Raw genomic sequence first — 15,265 nt, 5'->3', positions numbered from 1 at the left:
GGCCGGGCGAGTCTCCGGATTGGCGGGCGTGCCCGGCCCTGGGGTTTCATTCACAAAAGTCAATGAAACAAAGGGAACAGGGTGGGGGTGTGGGGGTTGGAGAGAGAGTCGAGGCCGAGGCAAAGGAAATGCACCAATCAGCGGCTCCCCCGGGCTCACAACTGTCGGCGGCGCCCGGAAAACAAGCGGGTGCGCGGGGAACCCAGGGCCGGGGTTGCCTCGCTCCGGCCTAGCCCCGCGGCCCTCCGTGCGGCCCCGGGGCAAGCTCTCGAGCCCCCGGGGCTCCAAGACAGACGCCCGGGCCTCAGGTGAGGCTGCGGGAGGGGGAGGGAGGGAGAGCGTCTGTGACTCCTCGCCCCATCTCCAGCACACGCTGCACTCTTCAACTGCCGCCTCCGCAGATTCTAGGGCAAGGGGTGGGAGGCGCTGGGATTCCGGGTTGGAGGGGGCGCGGGAGTTGTGGGCGTGCGAATGGTGAGCGCCTCGCCCGCTCCTCCGCGCGCGAGCGCACACACACACACACACACACACACACACACACACGTCTTATGTAACCGAGCTTGGGCAGAGCAGGGCTGCAGAAAGCAGCCGAAACGCCGAGCCTGGCTCCCAGGAGCAGGTGGGACCTCCTTTGGCGGGAGGGGGAGTGGTGGCGGCGCTCAGCTCGGCAGGCGGAAACCTCCCCATTGCTTGAGTGAGTCGGAGAAGTTTTGCTGTCGGACCTAGAGCCTCGGGACTGCCCCTCCCTGCTGCCCTTACCCACCCCCACCCAATGCCTTCCCAGGACGGTGTGCGAACGCAGCCCCCCCGCCCCCAGGTCTCTGCCCCCGCGCGGGGCCCTGGCCGTGCGGCCGGAGGGAGCGGCCGGATGGAGCGGAGGATGAAAGGCGGATACTTGGACCAGCAAGTGCCCTACACCTTCTGCAGCGTGAGCGCCGCGCCGGCCTCCACGCCCGCCCCCGCCCTGCACCCCGCCCCACAGCCCCTTCCCCGAGACCCCAAGGCGGTCCAGCGCTGACCGGCCCCTGTGTCACCCCGGGACCCCAGCCCCGCCCCCCAGGCCCCGCGGCCTCGGGGTGACTCGGGCGCATTCTTCCCCTTCTCCGCAGAAATCGCCCGGAAATGGGAGCTTGCGCGAAGCGCTGATGGTCCCGCAGGGAAAGCTCATGGACCCCGGCTCCCTGCCGCCCCCCGACTCCGAAGGTAAAGAGCCGGAGAGACAAATCGTGACCCTCCCCACCTCGCACACCCAGAGGGCCGACCCCGGAGCCCCCGACTCGTTCCCCAAAGGAGTCCCCTCCAAGGGACTGTGATCATTCTTGGGCCCCTACCACCAAGGGGGGAGGGCCACCCGGCTTGCTAGGGCTCCCTCCCTCTCACCATCACCTCCACCTCACCTTCTCCAATTCCATTATTCACCCCTCAGATCTCTTCCAGGATCTCAGTCACTTCCAGGAGACGTGGCTTGCTGAAGGTGAGTAGTTTTGTGACCTTTTCTCTGTTATTGGGGTGAGGAATTCTCTGGAATTGATATTCCAACCTAACCCACTTCTCTCTCCGTGCCTCAAGGAGTTCTCCAAGACACCCCCCCCACCCCGCCCCCAGTTCCTACTCCCCGCTCTCCCCAGCGCCCAGTGTGGACACTTATATTGATATTTATTTTCTCTGCCCTGAGCCAGGCTTGTGTAACTAGGCCTGGGGATGAATCAGACCATTGTGTGGGGTATTTGCTTATTTGAATGGAACTTGGCCCCAGGCCCGTTTTCCTGGTAGAAATTTTCATTTGCAAAGTTGGTTAAGCAGCAGACACCAGGCCAAGGTGTGTGTTGGTGTGTTGGGGGTGAGGGGCGGATAAGAGACAGGAGGATGGGGAGAAAGAGCAATTAATATGTAACCTATGTGCTGGAGTTGCCAAAACATTGATTTTCACCCCCCTTGGTTTCTCCTCTTCCCAACCCCCAATGCTAAACAATTTACTGTCTGAGCCAAAAGCACAACAAAAGTTTAAATAATTCCTTTTTGCGGCACTTTGGCAGAGAGGGCCCAGGCCTTCCCCCCCAAACAGCCTTGATTGTAATTCTGATGGCATGTGATCCTCCCTCCTCCTTCCCTCCTGAATACCTCTGCCCTAGGCAAATTCCCCCTGCTTTGGCTGGGGTGTTTGCGGAGGGGTTAGCTGCGAGCTGGCTGGGGAGGGGTCAGGAGCTGGGCCTTCTTCTGGTAGGGAGGTGGGTTCTGAGTGTTTTCTGGTTGGATCCACTGGTGTGTTTTGGTGGAGCCTCAGGGTGTCGCTGGTGGGGTTGCAGGTAGAAGCCTTATGGTATTTAGACCGTCTCTGAAAGGGAAGGGTTAATACCCCCATCTTAGGGTCCTTTTATTTTAACACTCTGGAAACCAAGAAACCGCTGCCCACTGGGAACCCCTTTCTAAGGGCTTTGCTTTAAGATCTCGCCATCCTTCCACCTGGGTATCTTTGGTGGTTTTTAAAGCTCAAACCCAGCTCCTCTGGAACCATCTTTAAAAGCTTCAGATAAAAGATCCTTGGAGTGAGACTATCTGTCTTGACTACCGTGGTATCCCCAAAATGTGTGTGTTAATGGAACGACTATTTAGCATGGAGCAAACACTCAGGACGTTTTGTAGAATTTGTGGCCAACGGCTGCATGGGTGCTGGAGGGATCTGGGGTATTATACACATCTTCTCCCGACTGCAAGCCCCGTGTGCCCAGCCCTGAGTGACAGGCAGAGTATGCCCTGTCGGCCCATCCTCCTCCCGAGGTTCCGGAGCTGGGCTGGAGCTGAAGAACGCAGGGGTGTCAGTTTCCACAGTCTCTCAAAGACTTCCTTTCCCAATGCCTGATTTCTGTCTGGCTTGCCAGGCTTCTTGTCTGTCAGCGGAGGGTCCCTGTGCTCCCCACAGTGGGCAGCTCCCAGGGCTGTGATTTAAGGGCAGACTCGGAGGTGGGCATTTTGGCAGCAGCTGGTCCATTTGTGCCTGGTTCTGGAATGGGAAGGAAAGGAAAACGTTCTCTCAACCTTGGAAGCCCCACCCCTTGGCGGTGGGGGGTCTAGAGACTGTGCATGTGTCAGTGTGAGGGCGAGTGTGTGTGTTTCAATGCTGCTGCCCTGGGAGTCCCTGTACATTTAAATCCAGTGGGTGGGGAGGTGGGGGTGGGGATCTCCTTGGTTCCCTCTCCTTCCTTCTGAGGGAGCAGCTCAGGTTCCCAGCTGGCGATGGATGGCCAGGCCTGAGAGGGGGATGCTGAGGCCACTGGCTCCTCACTCTCTCTGCGGAGACAGATGCAGCTGCCGGGGCCTTGTCCCCCTGCACCATCCCAGCACCACCCCAGCCTCCTCTCCTGCCTCTTCCCACCAGGTCAGTGACTCCCGAAGCCCAGGGGGGAGCTTTGGGATGGTAGGGAGGGGTCTAGCTTCTTTGGAAACTTGCCAGCGGTGGGGTGCACCAGGAGGAGTGGGACCCGGAGCCCAACCTCCCCCTCGCAAGTTTGATTTTTTTTTTTTAAGCCCCAATTTGGAGAGATGCGGTGAGTCCTAGTAGTGTGGGTGGGGCTGTGAAGAATTCAGGGGATGCCAGGCTGGGTCCGAGAGGATGTGGTTGTGGGTTCAGTCTGGCGTCCGGGCTTATTTAGGGGTGAGTGTGAGTGGGGCTCTGTAGAGACAACTTAGACATCTTTGGGTTTGAGGTTTTTTTAGACCGTGGCGGGGGATTGGGGGGGGGGTTGAAGTAAGGCTAAGAGGGTGTGTCTGTTTTTGGGTATCTGTTGAGTTGCTAGAGAAAGGATCAGGCTGCTGTAGGGAAACCCAGGTTCGGGCAGGCTGAGCCCAAGCTGTGCCTGGTTATGGTAAAAAATGTGCTGCTTCTGGTCGAAGGTTCCTTTCTGGGCTTGTCGGGAGCCTTCGGGAACCCTCAGGGACAATGACTTTGTTCTGTTTGGTATTAAGGAACATTGAGTCTGGGCCATGTATGTCCTTTGTATGAGGCTGGGGTCTATAATGTAGAGTCTGTGGATTCGCAGAATCTGTGTGGATAGGTTGCAGGGGTCCTTAAGCCCTCTGATACTGTGTGTAAAATCGTTAGGGGTGCACCATACACAAAGCAATGTGGATTTTTCTAGGAAGAGAAGATCCATAGCTTTCATGAGGTTCTTAAAGGGGTGGGTCTGTGCTCCCCTTTTCAGAAGGTTTACGGCTCCCAAATCTTCCTCCAAGTTCTCCAGTCCCTTTGCCCTTTGGTTTTCCCCCATCGTTTTTGCAAGCCGAAAGAGAGACCCTAGTGTGTGAAGGGTGTGCACGGAAGATGTGTTTCACCCGTGTGCTGCCGTATAGTAAAAGGAATTAGGGTGTGTGTGAATCTGTGTGCTTGCACGCTGGTGCCTCAGCGTGTCTGTGGGGCAAGATGGGGTTAATCCCCTCCCCCCCGTTTTTCCTAGCTACAATGCCTCCTTCTACATCTCTCTGTCTCCTCCCCTTCCAGAAGGCTCTTGGGGACAAATATCCCTCCATAGATAGAGAACTGGTTCCTTCCAGTACAGAGGCTACCAGGGTGGGGGCAGGGTAAGGGTGAGCGACAAGGCCAGTGGTGACACGGTGGAGCAGAAGCCCTGGAGAATGCCTCCCCCTACTTCTACTGGAACTCCTGAAGAGGCCCCTTCACCCTGTGATGGGGCCCCAGGAAGGGGAGAAGATGATGGGGCGTATATGGTGTAGGTAGGTGGCTAACCTGGGGTGAGCTTAAGCTGCTTGGCTATTTTAACCTGCTTCTCTTGGAGCCCAGCCTGGGAGGCTTCCAAGCCCCTTCTCTTCTACTGACCCCCATATTGGAGGGATGATCCCCCAAATTCTCTCTTTCTGGGCATTATGCTGGCGTGGCACTTTTCCCACCCCCTCCGTAATCATCTGCCATGTCCCCGGGCAGATAAACTCCACCTTAGTGCCAGGATGGAGTTGGGGGTAGACCCTGGCACACTAGCTCGGCAGCCAAAACTCAGCCAAGTCAACAAATAAATAAAATGGCATACACTCAAGACCAAACACGGTAATTAGAAATTCTCCTGCTCTCCAGGAACTCGGGGCTCGGTGTTCCTGTTCCTATTTCTATCCTTGTGGACGGTCTCTGATTGAGGCCCCTCTCCTATCCTTTTGGTTTGAGAAGCCAGTGTTCTGGGCAGGAGCCAAGCAGAGACTGGGGTTCACATCACAACCCATTTTTGCCTTGGCTGATTTGTCCTGGCCCTGGGAAGAGGATGGCCTCTCTTTGGGAGGAGGGGCTGTGTGCTGGGGGGAGGGGCCTCCCCGGGGACTGCTGCGGAGTGGACATTGGGGTCAAACCTCGGGGGCCTGAGGCGGGAGGGAAGGCAGGATGACCCCTAGGGCTCTCTAGAGTCATGTGAACTGGCCTGTGACTGGCCTGTGACGCCAGCAGGAGATGCCCCCAGCCCATTACCTCAATGGAAACTGGCAGGTAATGAAGCCCCAAAGGGGGCCCAGAATGCGTCAGCCTCCCCCACGCTCTGCACCTCTCCTGCCCTGGGGACCCTCCCTCCTTGCCTAGGTAGCAGGGATGGGAAGGTTGCTTATCCTGCTCCATCACCCCCATCCTGCCAATTTTGGGGGTATCGCCCGTGGCTGGGCCAGAGGGCACATCGGGGATGAACTTGGCCCTTGCGCCCCGGAGCAAGGTTTGCTCCTTCCTTTTATCTCATGTTTCCCAAACCTGACTTTTTTTTTTTTTTTTTTTTTTTAAAGAGAGAGAGAGAGAGAGAGCGCGCGCGCAGGGGAGGCCGGGGAGAGAATTTCAAGCAGGCTCCACACTCAGTGTGGACACTCAAAGAAGGGCTTGATCTCATGACCGTGAGGCGCCCCTCAAACCTGCCTGTTCTTATGGGCCACCAGGGGTGCTTGTTAAAAGTACAGGCGCCTGGGCTTCAACCCTGCCTATGGAATTAGATTCTCCAGGGGTGGGGACCGGGAGTGTGTGCATGTTTAAGTAAACTTTACACCCAACGTGGGGCTCGAAGAGTCACATGTTCCACCTACCTAGTGAGCCAGCCAGGGGCCCCAGGAATGTGTACTCTTTCTTCTTTTTCTTCTTTTCATTGTATTTACTTCAGCTAGAGAGAGCAGGGATGAGGGGCAGAGGGAGAGAGAGAGGGAATCTCAAGCAGGCTCTACACTCAGTGTGGAGCCCGACGCGGAGCTTGATCCCACAACCCTGGGATCATGACCCCAGCTGAAATCAAGAGTCAGATGCCCTACCAACTGAGCCACCCAGGCGCCCCAGGGATATGTACTTTTAATGCCCTGGGGATTCTTGATTTGGGTCAGTTTGGGGGATGGTTGCCTTCGTGCCTCAGCTGTGCTTCTGAGTAGATAGATGCTGCCTGTGTGTTTTTGCCAAGGGACTTCGTGTCCTACTCATTTATTTGATCACTTTGGAATAGTTTCCTGCTGACTTCTCGGGAGTCCTTCTTTAGCTGCTGGTGGCTTCTGATTCTTCAACCCCTCAGTCCAATCCCTCTGTCAAGATGTCATCTATCCATAAACGTATCTTGAAGTACTTGGCACATCTGATATTCAAAGCAAGTTGGGGAAGAATCCTCCTGCCGAGCAATTGATCACAGCCTAAAGCATCCCTTGTGAGATGTGCTTTCTCTGGAGGGAGGACCTGCCTCTATTAAAGTTAGCCTGTGTGTGTGGGAAGGGGGATGTCCTGAGGGAGAGGGAAGAGCTGATTTGTTAGGATCTCTGCCACTCTTGCTCCCCAGTCCACAGTGTCAGCTCCCACCAGCCTGGGGATGGGATCGTGGTATGTTTATTCACATAGTCCACAAATAAGGCAATGAGCATCTATTCTTAGCCAGACCCCATTTTCCAGATGCTGGGGTATCAGGAAGACAGAGAAAGCAAAAGCCCCTGCCCTCAGGAAGCTTAACTTTCAGGTGGAGAAGGTAGACAACAAACCCATAAAAGTAAATGAATTAAAGAGATCCAAGTAAATAAGATGCATCCACGTAGCTGTACATGCGAGGGCAAAAATAAACAAGGGAAGCGATGGGTAGCCAAGAGGGACCACTTCGGTGTGGGTGGTCAGAGAAGATGTCTGAGGAAGTGACCAAGTGACAGCTAGGACTTCGGTAGCCAGGAAGAAAAAAAAATACAGGCAGGTAAAGGTTTGGGGAAGAGGAATGAAGAGCTCTGGAGACGAAGGACAAGGAGAGGCAGGTCGGACAGGTAAGCAGGCCAGACCACGTGGGGCATCAGAGGCCTGCTGAGAAGAAGACTTTGGGGTCCCTGCTTTAAGCAAGGAGAAAAGGGAGGGGCCTTCTATTGCAGAAAGACCACTCTGACAGCTGTGTGGCACCTGCTGTAGGAGGTAAGCGCGGAAGCAGGGAGTTCCAATATTAGAGGCTCTGGCTGAAATCCCAGGAAGAAACCATGGAGCCTCTGCTGACTGGGAAGCCTAGAGGCTGGGGTGTGTGTGTGCAGGGCTGGGAGCGGAGGTATCCTCCAGCCGTCTCCTCCTGCCCTTCGTCCTTCCCAGCCGTTCTCGATCTGGTTGTCGTCTCCGTCACTCTCCTCCTTGTCCACTCTGAGAGCAGTCTCCTTCCTTGGCTTCCACCACCACGTCACTTTCAAGCCACTCTCTTCCTGGAGTATCCGGAAGTTCTTCTTGGTGTCTACCCCTTCCCACTTCTGTTTGGACTATTCTTGAGAGAGGGGCAAAGATTCTGGGGTCAGGGGAGGGACTCTGCTATATTCCCTCCTGAAGGTGTTGGAGAGGCCAGGGTAAGCACTAGAAATTAAAGCTGGAATATCCAGGTTGGAGATCATGGATGAACTGCTGTTCTATTGCTGCCTAACCCCCAAACCCAGTGCCACCCATGCTGGCACCCTGGGAGTGCTTCTCAGACCTCCAAGCTCGGAAACCTTCCTCTCCTAGCTGCACGCTGCAGACAGGAGGCAAGGGGACCTGCCCGTGTCCCCAGCCACTTCCTCTCCCACTGTCCTCTTATGCACGTCTCTTGGACCACCACCCTTCCTCTATTCCATCTTCTTCCCCAGGTTCTAGATTTCTAGATTTCACCCGGGAGGTTGTATAAAACACAGATTCCGGGGCCCGGCCCAGCTACAGAATCTCCCCATGTTATTCTAGGTTCATTAGGATATCCTGCAATGCCTGCCCATCCCAGATGTGACTCTGCTGGGAGCTCTGGGAGGGGCAGGGCTGCCTTCACTTCAGGAAAATGGAGGGAATAAATACAAAGCATCCAGGAAAAGACTCTGGAATCTGCTCAGACAGGTTCTGGGAACTTGCAGCCTGCCCTCCAGGGTCTTAATGGAGCGTAGAGATGGAGGGTGCTAGGACCTGGGGTGGGGTTGCCTTGCGTCCTAGGAAGGCTGTTTTCCCCTTGGGCTGGTGCTAATCTGCAAGGCCTCCGCAATGGTGTCTCCTGGGGACTGCCATGGGGGGGGCCCCACCCAGACTCACCTCTGACCTCTCTCTCTGCAGCCCAGGTACCAGACAGTGATGAGCAGTTCGTTCCTGATTTCCATTCAGAAAACTGTGAGTGGAGGGCCCTGGGTCAAGGGAGTGGGGAGTCGGGGAGGGCAGGAAATGAGTCATAGGGGTAGAGAATCACAAAAGATGAACTTGTTCCCTCCTAAAGGAAAGGGAGAACAGGGCTCCCCATTCTTAGGTTTGGACTCCAGGACTCAGTAACTGGGAGATGAGGCCCTTGGTCCAAATCGGGGCTTTCTGCATCCTGGCTGTGAGACGTGCGAACTTCATCTCTCTGATCCCCCACTTCCCAGTTTCCTAAATGAGGGGCTTGGACCAGCTCAGCAGGGTCTGGGTCTTTTCTCAGTTACTTTCACGCACCCAGGAGCAATTTTGCCCCCGAGGAGACACGGGGGCGACGTCTGTAGATGTTCGGGGTTGTCACAACCGAGGGGGGGGGTGCTACAGGCATCTAGTGGGTAGGGAGGCCAGAGGTGCTGCTGAACACCCCGTAATGCTCAGGACGGCCCCCCACAACAAGAATGATCTGGCCCAAAGGTCAATAGTGCCCTGTTGAGAAGCCCCGCTTTACTGTCAGATACTCCGGTCTCAACTGTCTTTGATAAAATGCAGGAAGGGCACATATAATGGAAAACAGGGAACAGTCAGTCACAGGCATTTGGCTCCACGCGGGGAAGACAGACCCTCGTGCTCAGCAGACTTGGAACCAAATGTGCTGCTCGGCCTGGTGGCTGGGGTTTGCAGACCCGGCGGGGGCCACAGGAGAGACTAGTCTTCACAGAGAATCAGGACCATGTGTTTAATGTTGGTCAGCTGACGTGCAAGTAGGCTAATATCCAACCTCAGCCGGGGAAAGAAAGATTCTTTAGAGCACCAAATAAGAAAACATCTCTCTCCCTTGGAATTTTCCAGGGCGCCCAGGCAAACCACAGGCCCTGGGTTGGAGGTGCTCAATCCTACAAAGGTGTTTTTTTGGGGGTTGGGGTGGTAGTAAATGTTGGATTTTGGACGGTTTCTTTGGTTAATATTGGACATCAGCCCGACGTATAAAACTAGACACGGCGTCAACAGCCAAACTGTCTGACCGTGAGTCTCTGAAAACCGAGACCCAGAGAGGGGCTGAGTCTGCACAGGTCACCCAGCTGGCCGTCAAAGAGCAGAAGGTGTCAGGAGCTCTTCTGGCCTCTTCTGTGACCCGCTCTGGCCTTGTTCTGCCCCCACCCCCACCCCTCACCCCTGCAGTAGCTTTCCACAGCCCCCCCACCAGGATCAAGAAGGAGCCCCAGAGTCCCCGCACAGACCCGGCCCTGTCCTGCAGCAGGAAGCTGCCACTCCCCTATCACCATGGCGAGCAGTGCCTTTATTCCAGGTGAGCCCCAGCCTGGCCCTGGTGAAGGGCCGGGATGGGGGAGGGAGGGCGAAAGGCGGCAGATGCCCTGCCACATAGACCACAGAAAGGATTTCTGAGCCCCTGTCAGGGGAGCCCGATGGCTCAGGATTTCCTCTGAGTTGTCGGGAGGAAGAACGCAGCAGGGGGTTCAAGGGATGTGTGTGTCAAGGCCTGGGCAGAGCCTTTCCACCCGAGGAAGCCACCGGCCCACCCAGGGGAGAGGCATTCTCAGGATTCACAAAAGGAGAAAAAGAGTTCGCTTGGGGCCCGGGCCTTTCCCAGCACCTTCTACTCTACCTCCTCCCCTGATCCCTGTGACTCACTTCCCGGGGGATAAAGGGTTCAAAGATGCTCGCCCAGCTTCTCTGCCCCCTCACCCCCATCTCCCCCTCAACTCCAGTGCCTATGACCCCCCTAGACAAATCGCCATCAAGTCCCCCGCCCCCGGTGCCCCTGGACAGTCGCCCCTGCAGCCCTTCTCCCGGGCAGAACAACGGAGCTTCCTGAGATCCTCCGGCACCTCCCAGCCCCACCCTGGCCATGGGTACGTCGGGGAGCATAGGTAAGGAGGAGGCCAGGAGACGCACAGAACCTGTGGGCCCCGGCCTCACCAGTTCTTCCTCAATCCCTGAGTGTTCTCCACCTGCCCTTAAGAGACCTGGCATGGGGGGAGGTAGGGAAGAAGGGATGTCGACACCCCACCCCCGACCCTGACACACACACACACACACACACACACACACCTGAGCCCACTCCGCAAGCTCTGGGGGTGGCCGGCGCGAGGACCCAACACGGCTCAAATTAATCTCTTCTTCCTTCTCCCTCCAACCACACCCAGCTCTGTCTTCCAGCAACCCTTGGATATTTGCCACCCCCTCACATCCTCCCAGGGAGGGGGCCGGGAACCCCTCCCAGCCCCCTACCCACACCAGCTGTCGGAGCCCTGCCCACCCTACCCCCAGCAGAGCTTCAAGCAGGAATACCTTGACCCCCTGTACGAACAGGCGGGCCAGCCACCAGTGGGCCAGGGTGGAGTCAGCGGGCACAGGTACCCAGGGGCGGGGGTGGTGATCAAACAGGAGCAGACGGACTTCGCCTACGACTCTGGTAAGAAATGCTCCCGGGGAGGGGGAGGAGGAGTTTGGGGGGCATCGCCGGGGAGGGTGGCATATGATCAAATGGACAGTTCCACTAGACCCAGAATGTCTCCCAAGTGTTTTACCCACCCACCCCCACGCCCATTTACCAGTGCCTACCTCCAACCCACCCAACCACTCGCTTTTTTTTAATGGAGGTTCAAAACAATTGTCATTTTCCAGTCAGCAAACTTGTACTCAGATAAAAGATGAGTGGTTTGCAGGTCCTTGCCCTCAGGCAGCTTGTGACTTCCTAGGAAGCCTTTCTTCCTGTTTCTCTTCAGCAAGGGTTTGAGGTTATAATGACCTTACCGGCCTGGAGTGTGGGCTTGTGGCGCTGGAAGACACAGTGATGAATAGGATGTGTCCCAGTCCCCACAGAATCCAAAACACATAAACGGATTTGAACGAAGAGAAACATGAACCCGCAACTAGCCAGGCTCAGTTCCCAACTGGAACGCGGGGTGACTGTGTGGTTTCCACCTTCTTGTTGGGGCCTCCGGGTTGATAGGGCCGGATACCGAAATAGGACTGCTAGTTCCGCCTGGCTGTGAACAGGAGTGAGATACGCTTAGCTACATTCATAAACAGCTGGAATTCAAAGCCTCAGGTCCCCGAAGGGAGGGCCTTTCTCATTTAGGAGGGACCCAGAAAACCTTGGTTTCTGTTCCACTGTTGCCATCCCCAAATTTGAATTCATCTGCCAGCTTGTATGAGAAAAATAAATACTGAGGTTCCAGTAGGCGCAGAGCTGGCTAGAGCTTTCGAATTTCCCTTTTCCTGATGTCCAGTCTTTCAGGGGTAGGGGGATGAACCACAACTCCCCCCCCTCCCCAATCCAGGGCTGCCCCAGTGAGAATCAGAAAGGCGCGCCTCTCCTCAAACCCGGGGCATTAGCTGAGTCTCACCAGGCAGTGAGGTGGAGGAAGGAGAGGGAAATGCTCTCGCTGCTGACCTTCAAAGGATGTAGACCGGAGGAGATCTGGTTACATGCCCTTGAACTCCTGCCCCTCCCCCTTCAGCTTCCTCTCAATGGAGTCAGGAATTCCATTCACAAAATGGAGGCATGAATGAGCCCACCCTCCCGCCTCCTCCCGGAGGTGTCGGGTTTCACCATCTCATTCATAGGTGGGAGTGGAGGGGGTAGGGCGGGAAGGGGCTGGGACTTGAACGGGTGGCTTCACACAGCCGCCTCCTCCAGGTGGAGTAGGGATATTTCCATCCTAGGGAGTAGAATGAAAAGGGAGAATATGCTCTGCTGTCAGAAATGAAAAAAACACGGCCCAGTGCCCACTGCCTTGTCCCCAGATACAGATACATTCTGGCTTCTGGCGTGCTCTCGCTCTCCCCCCTTCCTCCCTCTCTCTCGCTCTCCCCCTCTCCTTCCCTACCTACCTGCTAGTCTTCCCCCAGCCCCCGACCTCGGTTTCCTCCCTCCCTAAACACATGCTCAGTGTGCGCGCTCTCTCTCTCTCTCTCTCTCTCTCACACACACACACACACACACACACACACACACACACAGCTAGGAACCCAACCTGCTGACCGGAGGTTAGCCCATTCCAAGGGAGTCTTAGGCATGGACACTGAACCCTTTCCCCGGAGGTTCATCCCTCCCCTTCCTCCTCCCCCTAAACTCACAGGAAACAGCTGTTCCCTGGAATCTTGGGCCTTGTGCAACAGTTTGCCAGGCCCAGCTGCTGCCGGCCATGCCCTCTGGCCCAAACTTCAAGCTGAGAGGTTCAAGCCTTGTGCCCCCTCTGGGTGAACTTGCCTTGGGATTTGGTGGTTGGCAGGCAGCTGGGAAAAGAACCGGAAAGCAGGCTGGCAGGAAGGAGTTCTCGAATGTGGGTAGGACTGCTGCCCCCACCGCAGCCACCTGTAACATCACCCTTTCTTCTCTCCTCCCCTCCCAGATGTCCCTGGGTGTGCATCAATGTATCTTCACACGGAGGGTTTCTCCGGACACTCTCCAGGCGACGGGGCCATGGGTAAGGCAGCCCCCTCCTCTCCGCCAAGCCCTCCAAGGTGGAGGAGGGAGTCTTGCTGTCGGGGAGGGTCTCCTGTGCAGGAGTCCCTCCGGACTCTCTGGAGGCTCATATCGATGAGCCCCCAGATCTGAGTGACCCCCAACTTCCTCCTCAAGGTTATGGCTATGAGAAACCTCTTCGACCATTCCCAGATGATGTCTGTGTTGTCCCTGAGAAATTTGAAGGTCAGAGAAGTGACTACGAAAGGGCCAGGGTCTTACCCTTGCCTTCTGTGCCCCCCCCCCCCGAGAATCACAATACCGCTGGGGAGGGGAGATGGGGTTACTTGGGGGACCAGGAGGCACAAACCTGACACCTGCTTTCTGTGTTCCCCAGGAGACATCAAGCAGGAAGGCGTCGGAGCGTTCCGAGAGGGACCGCCCTACCAGCGCAGGGGCGCCTTGCAACTGTGGCAATTTCTGGTGGCCCTGCTGGATGACCCAACGAATGCCCACTTCATCGCCTGGACTGGCCGGGGGATGGAGTTCAAACTAATAGAGCCCGAGGAGGTGGGCCTCCCAGATGTCCCCACCTCTCCTCCCAACATCTCTGGGGCCTGGAGATAACAGGATCTGGGAATGCGGCACATGCCTCCCCTGACCTGAATTCTTGTCAAACCTGGGTCTGTGGGCTGCTGCTTGGTCTGCAGGACCAGCTTCTGTTTTGCACGAAGAATCTCAGGTGCTCTTTCTGACCTGCCCCCCGCTTTTGTCTGCTGAGCCAGCACCAGCATCCCAAACCTCTGTCCCGTCCCCAGGTTGCCAGGCTCTGGGGCATCCAGAAGAACCGGCCGGCCATGAACTACGACAAACTGAGCCGCTCGCTCCGATACTACTATGAAAAAGGCATCATGCAGAAGGTGAGGGGCCAAGGCCCCAGGGCCGGGGCGGGTGAGAGGCAGTAACTGTGGGAAAGGTGATGGGGGCAGGGGAGCATTTCTCAGCAAGTTGGTGGGAGCCGATAATGAACCGGACAGAGGGAATGAGAAACTGTGGACAAGATTTCCCTCTCCCCAAAAAAGTGCTCAAACAGTAAGTGAAAAGCCCAAAGTGTGGAGACATTGAGATTGGAGAACGGGAACTCTGTGGGGAGCTGGCTTCTCGGAGGAGCCGGCACGGGAGAGATGTGCCCCACGCACCTGCTGGGACCTCGCCCAGGGCTGCGTCCCCCCACCCACACTCACCTGGACGAAGAGCTAGGCCCACCCAGCCCCTCTCTTCCCACAGGTGGCTGGTGAGCGCTACGTGTACAAGTTTGTGTGTGAGCCTGAGGCCCTCTTCTCCCTGGCCTTCCCGGACAATCAGCGTCCAGCCCTCAAGGCCGAGTTTGACCGGCCAGTCAGTGAGGAGGACACAGTCCCTTTGTCCCACTTGGACGAGAGCCCTGCCTACCTCCCAGAGCTGGCTGGCCCTGCCCAGCCCTTTGGCCCCAAGGGTGGCTACTCTTACTAGCCCTGGCCGCTGCTCCCCTACTGCCGGTGGGTGCTGCCCTGTGTACATATAGATGAATTTGGTGTTGGGGAAACCCTCACTCTGAAGCCCGCAGATGTCTTTGGAGCAGATCCCTGCTGGCCCACCAGTTGCCCCTGCCCAGACTCTGAACCGCTCACCAGGGTTGATGGGAAGGAAAAGCGGAGACCCTGCAAGTGCAAAGGTGGGGTCTAGAAGCTCCTCTGGAGATGTCACCTCCAGCCTCTTCCCGGGTTCCACGTCGAGGCCCAAGCTTCACTCCTCTCCCCCATCACAGAGAAAAGAGTCTGCTCTGTTCTGGGGGACAGAAGGCGCGTTTCCCACTTTATCCTGGTGGAGAAGGGTGCATTGAGCTCCCCAGATCTCCCACTGTGGGCAGACAGAAGTCTGGATCCTGCACTCCGCTCCAAGCGGTGGCCCTGGAGGGTCCTGCTTGTCCATTCTTGGTGCTGTGTTCCCAGAGGCAGGGGGAGGCTGGAGTAAGGAACCTGGGGTGGGGGAGGGGCTGCAGGGTGGAGGCAGGGAGGGCTGGGTTCCTGCTCCTAGGGCCCTTTGCCTCTTCTCTGCCTTTTCCTAGGCCCGGGCCTGGGATTCCACCCCCACCTCCACCACATCTGCCAGACCCCAATAAAGGCCCCTGCTTCTCCTTAGCATCCTGTGTCCTCTTTGCCACCACGGGAGAAGAATTGGGGTTGGAAAGA

At 56.7% G+C, this 15,265-nt stretch overlaps 1 protein-coding gene across 3 annotated transcripts; it reads left to right on the top strand.

The window, feature by feature from the left end:
- Positions 1–868: 868 nt before the first annotated feature.
- On the top strand, positions 869–14,630 carry ETV4 (ETS variant transcription factor 4). Of its 3 annotated transcripts, none has more exons than XM_047093544.1 (12): positions 869–928; positions 1,110–1,203; positions 1,427–1,474; positions 8,531–8,584; positions 9,785–9,908; positions 10,330–10,491; positions 10,768–11,036; positions 12,982–13,056; positions 13,212–13,280; positions 13,432–13,604; positions 13,853–13,954; positions 14,322–14,630. In XM_047093544.1, the coding sequence occupies exons 1-12, from the start codon at positions 869–871 to the stop codon at positions 14,544–14,546; spliced, it is 1,455 nt and encodes a 484-aa protein (XP_046949500.1). In that variant the 3' UTR covers positions 14,547–14,630. The 3 variants fall into 3 exon arrangements, with proteins under 3 accessions (XP_046949500.1, XP_046949501.1, XP_046949498.1); XM_047093545.1 differs by having other exon boundaries at positions 9,782–9,908; positions 12,982–13,041; XM_047093542.1 differs by having other exon boundaries at positions 9,782–9,908.
- Positions 14,631–15,265: the final 635 nt, after the last annotated feature.

Source organism: Lynx rufus, unplaced genomic scaffold (assembly GCF_022079265.1).
Source record: "Lynx rufus isolate CCGP_SWC_20201006 ecotype Redwood Valley unplaced genomic scaffold, mLynRuf1.p SCAF_34, whole genome shotgun sequence".
Taxonomy (NCBI): Eukaryota; Metazoa; Chordata; class Mammalia; order Carnivora; family Felidae; genus Lynx; species Lynx rufus.
Note: the sequence above shows the minus strand (reverse complement) of the source record. Positions and strands in the feature narration are given on the sequence as shown.